At 48.5% G+C, this 6,985-nt stretch overlaps 1 protein-coding gene across 1 annotated transcript; it reads right to left on the bottom strand.

Moving 5' to 3' along the window:
- Positions 1-426: 426 nt before the first annotated feature.
- On the bottom strand, positions 427-1,213 carry LOC125522612 (glycine-rich cell wall structural protein 1.0-like). The gene has a single exon (XM_048687655.1). It carries the CDS (start codon positions 1,163-1,165, stop codon positions 599-601), a length of 567 nt encoding a protein of 188 aa, XP_048543612.1. The 5' UTR covers positions 1,166-1,213; the 3' UTR covers positions 427-598.
- Positions 1,214-6,985: the final 5,772 nt, after the last annotated feature.

The raw sequence follows: 6,985 nt of genomic DNA, 5'->3' as shown, positions 1-6,985 counted from the left end.
TTCGATCTATATCTGACGGATAGAAAGCAAACTATGGAAATTTTGTAAAAAGATACCCGCACCTCTCTCCACATTTGCAGATAAGGTCTTTCCTCATTCGTCTTTATCTCCCACAACCTTATTGGTGAGCAATTAAAAAAGGAAGCCTTTGGAACAATCTGGCATGGTGACCGCTGCCGGTGTCGTCCATCCCCATGCCTTCGCTCAGCCCGACCACCAATCACCATCATGCCCCACTCCTCACCTTATCTCTCCTCTTTCTCGAGATATCATTAGTTTTTACACATGGAATTACTCTCGCATGGGTCAATCACAATAGGTGTTTTGTAAAAAAAATGCGTCTTGATGTTCCATGCAATGCACGGGGCATCTTGCTAGTACAGAGACAAGAAACATGAATTGAAATTCCGAGGTAGCGAAGAGTAATAACACAAGTTGATGGGGCCCTTTATTGATTCATCCATACTAGTATACATGAAAAAGCATACAAGAACTTAAACGCCGCAAACTAACGGGGCCACAAGGTGCAAACAGAAAGAAAGAAAAAACATGAAATTCTGGGCTCCATCTTCAGATCTATCACATAAATAGAGATAACTTAAGGGTATGCACCAGCATTACCGCTGCCACCTCCCGTGCCGCCACCGCTGCCGCCGTTCTGACCAGTTCCTGTGCCTCCACCGTTACCGTTAGCATTCGCATTCGCATATGGGTACCAGCCACCACTTGCCGCGCTAGAGCCAGAACCAGCACCACCACCGGCTCCGTAACCGCTGGAACCAGGGCCCGCTGCCTGTCCGCCGCCGCTGCCGGCACCATTACCGCCTGCATAAGAATCACCACCATAACTATATCTTCCGTCGCTCGTATAGCTAGAGCTTGAGCCGTCGCCGGACCCAGCGCCATGTCCGGTGCCACCATCCTGCGACGCACCACCCCCGCTACCGCCCCCTCCCGCATTTGCATGGGCTCCACTACTACCACTGTAGGCATTCCCATTGCCACTCCCAGTCCCTCCACCGCTGCCGTTCACAGTGCCACCACCATTCCCCACTCCCGAGCCTGTCCCCGTTGAGCTGGCGTATCTAACTACCCTAGTGGCGCTGGCTAACCCAATGCTCAGTAGCACAACCAAGCTAAGTGACACAAGCTTAATGGCAGCCATTGTGAGAGTGTAGCCAACTGCTAGATGAGATTGGTTGATGGTAGACCATGGAAATGCATGGGTATTTATAGCGTTGAGGTGATCTTGCAAATGTACGTTGGAGCCGTGCTTGTGCCTGACCTAGTGGGCTCATTTTTATGTCAAGCGTATCGGCTCCCGATCACGCTAATCTTGTTTGCCCGAGTAGGCGACGACTTGACAGCCGACAGTAAACTGGTTAATCTCCATCGTAAGCCAGCAGCTTCCTGCACCTTTGCTTCCTTCTAGGGTTACTCCGTATCCATAGTGGGAGTAAACTTACATGCATGGTTATCTCTAGAACATCGTGCCATGCATATATTGACTTAAAAAAGCATGTCAGATTTGACTTGAGTTAATGGATAGTTCATGTTGTGCAAAGTTAATTGGAGGGGAGCTTCCTCGAAGGAGTAGCTGATCTGCAGCACCAGGCTAATCAATGGAAATATCTTCTGCAAGTTCCATCTGCAGCTAGAGGGACACGTACGTGCTTGAAATTAATTAATCATGGATCAATCCGTTTATCTGTCCAAGTAACTACTCCAACAGTACAATAAGAGTACGGAAACCGTATCATTGTAGATATATTCCACCACGGCGACACTGCCCTCTTTATATATGCCGCTACATGATAGGACAAGGCAAAACTACCCCGGTGGAGTAAAGAAATTGCTGAATACATTAGCAATTTTCTGGTTGATTTAATCCATAATAAATCATGATGAAAACAATATTAAAATTGAATTGATAGCTTTACATTTGAGTACGTACTACGCATGCATCCATGCAAACAATTAGTATGGCTAATGGCGTCTCCAAACGTCGGCCCTCAAGATGGGCATAGTATTATCCGTCAACGCATCCACCGACAGTGATACGGAATCCGGTCATCTAACGCTCACTGGAAACGCCCGTGATACAAACAAATTTGGATGTAAACCATACAAAAACGATGGAATTCAAACAGAAATAAGTTCTATATATTCTACATAAATTGGATGATATTCCATCCGTTCAACAAATAAAACCTAAAAAAACCTAGGCATGGTCGGGCTGGCCGTTGGCACCTCCGTCGCCGTCCCTGCCTTCACCATTGTCATCATCGGAGTGGTCTTTCTAGTGCCGGAAAGGTGAGAAAGCACTGCCAGCCACCGCCTGCTCTGCTTCCTCCTGTGATGTGCGGAGGGCCACCTCGAAAAATACCAACCCTTGCCAGGGAGCCCTAGGTTCCCTTTCCCCTACTGGCAGCGGCATTGCCGTCGCTGAGTGACCATCTAGGCGATCTTGTTGAGGTCCCCGTCGAGGCCCCTATGTCGCCGCACGAACGTCTCCGCGGTGCTTAGCGATCGGTGCTAGGCCCATACCTTCGCAGGGTTGGGATCCGCACTGACCCAGGCCGGCGCTTCATAGGACTTCGGGAAGGCCAAGCGACGTGCCGCGTTGCAGCGCTCGCGCCGCGCCGCCTCCCTGACCGCCCTCCCCTCGGTCTCCATGATGCTCCGCGATGAAGAGGAGACACTATCGCCGCAACCACCAAGGTAGTGGAGGAGGTGCCCGCGCGCCTTAGTGGTCACATGGGGCACCTCCTCCTTCACGGCTTTGCCATGCCAGACGGTGCGCGGCGGTGACACTATGATGCGACCTTCAACAGAAAAACGATGGCACGAATGCTTTCCCAATCTTTCACGGTACGATTCATCAGGAATGATGTGGCGCTCGCGATCTGGTAGATGCAATCACCACAGAAACAACATGCACATCCAAGAAAGGAAGCACGTGGACGATCCTCCACGGATCAACAACAAACTAGAGACGGTGTCTCTAATCCCTTACCAAAAACACAAAGCAATAATTTAAGCTCCTCGACAGAAACGCACAAATTAACTCGCTACGGGGAGGTATACCCCGGCTTGCCAGTCTTTGTTCGACAACCAAAAATAAAACTGCCCTCCTAAGGCTAGTCATAGTGGGAGTAACTTAGCTAGTAACATAATGCACTTTGAGAAAATTCTGCTTATATGGCAAGTAATTAATGAGAGGTGGTAACATAGCGCTTTTTAAGACAAGATAAGTCTACGAGCTAATAAATGAAGCCACCTATGTTACTATTATTATGTTATTTTATATTATAAAGATAATAACTTAGACTAGTGTCATATGCATAACATTAACCTAAGTTACTCGCCAATATAACCAGCCTGGTGATCCGATCTGATAGCTATAAATACTAGTCCAGCCGGCCGGACCGATCGGAACCGACTTGTACTACCTTCTTCTAAAAATCCTAACCGAACCAATTCTTGTTTAATTACAACCGGCCAATTAGGCACGGCAATTAGGCACGCAGGCCAATTAACCTTTCAGGCACGCAGGCCAATTAACCTTTCCTAAGAAAAACGTGTACATGCTCGAGTCCTTTGCTTGGACGCACACGTTACATGCATGTAGGTTTCTCTCGGTAGAAATTAGCATACAGGCTTTTGGACCCAGTAAACGTACGGAGGCCAGGTAATCCTTTCTGCAGTTTACCTGTCGACGTTGCACAGTCTGACAATCTCGTCATTTTAATTTGTTGACGCAGTGCGCGCTCTGGTGTCAAAACCGGCAGATTTCAGGTAGGGGGTCCTGAACTGTGCGTCTAAGTCGGATGGTAACAGGAGGCAGGAGACACGATGTTTACCCAGGTTCGGACCCTCTCAATGGAGGTAATACCCTACGTCCTGCTTGATTGATCTTGATGATATGAGTATTACAAGAGTTGATCTACCATGAGATCGTAGAGGCTAAAACCCTAGAAGCTAGCCTATGGTATGATTGTTGTTGTCCTACGGACTAAACCCTCCGGTTTATATAGACACCAGAGGGGGGGCTAGGGTTACACAAAGTCGGTTACAAGGGAGGAGATCTACATATCCGTATTGCCAAGCTTGCCTTCCACGCCAAGGAAAGTCCCATTCGGACACGAGACGAAGTCTTCAATCTTGTATTTTCATAGTCCAACAGTCCGGCCAAAGGATATAGTCTGACTGTCCGGAGACCCCCTAATCCAGGACTCCCCCAGTAGCCCCTGAACCAGGCTTTAATGACGATGAGTTCGGCGCGCAGATTTGTCTTCGGCATTGCAAGCCGGATTCTTCCTCCGAATACTTCATAGAAGATTTTGAACACTAGGATAGTGTCCGGCTCTGCAAAACAAGTTCCACATACCACCGCAGAGAGAATAATATTTTCACAAATCTAATCTGCTGACGCGTTTGACAGCATGGCATCATGCCATGGCACGGTCATTATTCGAACCGTTTTTCTCAACCAGCACTTCACATATCGCGAGGCGGTTTTCCTGACACGTCTTGTCAAAGCAGAGAGCGTGTCCCCCTTATTACGGGATTCTCATCAATACGGACGTGGGTAACCCAATCGTGCCCGTTGGTATGACTCCTCGATTTTAGGCAAGTCCCAAACGGCCACGAGGAGGACGCTTGATATTCACCCTCTTTATAAAGAGGCCAAGGCTTGTCTTTTGCCCCCTCGTGCTCAATCGAATCCTTCCCCCGCCTTGAGTTCCAACACCCAAGGCTCAGGTCAGGCGCTTCGGACCTTCAACCATGTCCGGATCCAACCTTCAAGGTCGGTGAATGCCTTCCTCTATCACAGAGGAAGACACCAAGAAGCTGAGAGAGGCCAGGTATTTGACCCTTGAAATCTTGCACAGGCTGCCTGCTCGAGGGCAGGTCATTCCCACTCCCGAACCCAGCGAGAGCGTTGTATTCATCTCTCACTTCCTCTGAGGGCTAGGCCTCGCTCTGGATCCCTTTGTTAGGGGGCTCGTGTTCTATTATGGGCTGGATTTCCATGACCTGGCCACGGATTCCCTCCTTCACATCTGGTCATTCATTGTCGTGTGTGAGGCCTTTCTCCGCATTACCCCACATTTCGGCCTGTGGCTCAAGTCTTTCAATGTGAAGCCGAAGATGATTGAGGGGCGACACCCAGAGTGCGGAGGCGCTGTAATAAGCAAAAATGCTGATGTTCCGTGGCCAGAGGGTTCCTTCCCAGAGGTGTCCGGTTTATGGCAACGGGAGTGGTTTCATATCACAGCTCCCCGAAGTGCCAAGTGGGTAGCCGCCTGTAATGCCCTCGATGCGGCTATATCTCCCACGTGTCGAAGCACGACTTAGAGGCATAACTGCATTGAAAGTAATGTCGCAAGTGAGGTAATCTTCACACAACCCATGTAATAAATAAGGGAAAAAGAGATACATAGTTGGCTTACACTCGCCACGTCACACAAATAGCATAAATATCATTACATTCATCCAGTTACACTCAAGGCCCGACTACGGAACCAAAATAAAGAACAACCCCAAATGGGACAAAGTCCCTGATCGCCCCAACTGGGCACCACTACTGATCGCCTGGAAAGGAAACGTAGTATTGTCCTGAGTCCTCATCGAACTCCCACGTGAGCTCAATCGAATCACCTGGAGCGGTATCATCGGTCCCTGCATCTGGTTTTGGAAGGAATCTGTGAGTCACGGGGACTCATCAATCTCACACCCTCGCGATCAAGACTATTTAAGCTTATAGGAAGGGTAAAAGTATGATGTGGAGCTGCAGCAAGCGACTAGCATATATGTTGGCTAACATACGCAAAAGAGAGCGAGAAGAGAAGGCAAATGCACGGTCGATAAACTATGATCAAGAAGTGATCCTAGAACAACCTACGTCAAACATAACTCGAGACCGTGTTCTCTTCCTGGACTCCGCCGAAAAGAGACCATCACGGCCACACACTCCGTAGATTCATTTTAATTAAGTTATGTTTAAGGTTTTCTACCTCCGGACATTAATAAATTCCCATCTACCCATAACCGCGGGCACGGCTTTCGAAAGTTCAAATCCCTGCAGGGGTGTCCCAACTTAGCCCATCACAAGCTCTCATGGTCAACGAAGGATATTCCTTCTCCCAAGACAATCCGATCAGACTCGGAATCCCGGTTACAAGAAATCTCGACAATGGTAAACTAAACCAGCAAAGCCACCCGAATGTGCCGACAAATCCCGATAGGAGCTGCACATATCTCGTTCTCAGGGCACACTCAGATGAGCCAGACGTCGGGTAGGCCAGCCCAGAGTTGCCCCTGGTAGCCCCGGACATCGCTCAGGTTGGACCAGCGCTTAGAGAAGCACTGGCCTGGGGGTGGTGGTGGTTAAAATAAAGATGACCCTTGAGTCCGCGAAACCCAAGGGAAAAGGCTAGGTGGCGAATGGTAAAACCAATATTGGGCATTGCTGGAAGAGTTTTATTCAAGGCGAACTGTCAAGGGGTTCCCATTATAACCCAACCGTGTAAGGAATGCAAAATTAAGGAACATAACACCGGTATGACGGAAACTAGGGCGGCAAAAGTGGAACAAAACACCAGGCATAAGTCCGAGCCTTCCACCCTTTACCAAGTATATAGGTGCATTAAAATAGACAAGATATAATAATGATATCCCAACAATAAACATGTTCCAACAAGGAACAAACTCCAATCTTCACCTGCAACTAGCAACGCTATAAGAGGGGCTGAGCAAAGCGGTAACATAGCCAAACAACAGTTTGCTAGGACCAGGTGGGTTAGAGGTTTGACATGGCAATATGGGGGCATGATAAGAAAGTGATAGGTATCGTAGCATAGGCATAGCAAAAGAGCGAGCATCTAGCAAGCAAAGATAGAAGTGATTTTGAGGGTATGATCATCTTGCCTGCAAAGTTCTCCGAGTTGACTTGATCCTCGTAAACATACTCAACGGGCTC

This window comes from Triticum urartu, chromosome 7 (genome assembly GCF_003073215.2).
Source record: "Triticum urartu cultivar G1812 chromosome 7, Tu2.1, whole genome shotgun sequence".
NCBI lineage: Eukaryota > Viridiplantae > Streptophyta > Magnoliopsida > Poales > Poaceae > Triticum > Triticum urartu.
Note: the sequence above shows the minus strand (reverse complement) of the source record. Positions and strands in the feature narration are given on the sequence as shown.

Bases quoted from the DNA above. Each gene is read 5' to 3' on its own strand.
- LOC125522612 (XM_048687655.1), bottom strand. From the start codon at position 1,165: ATGGCTGCCATTAAGCTTGTGTCACTTAGCTTGGTTGTGCTACTGAGC.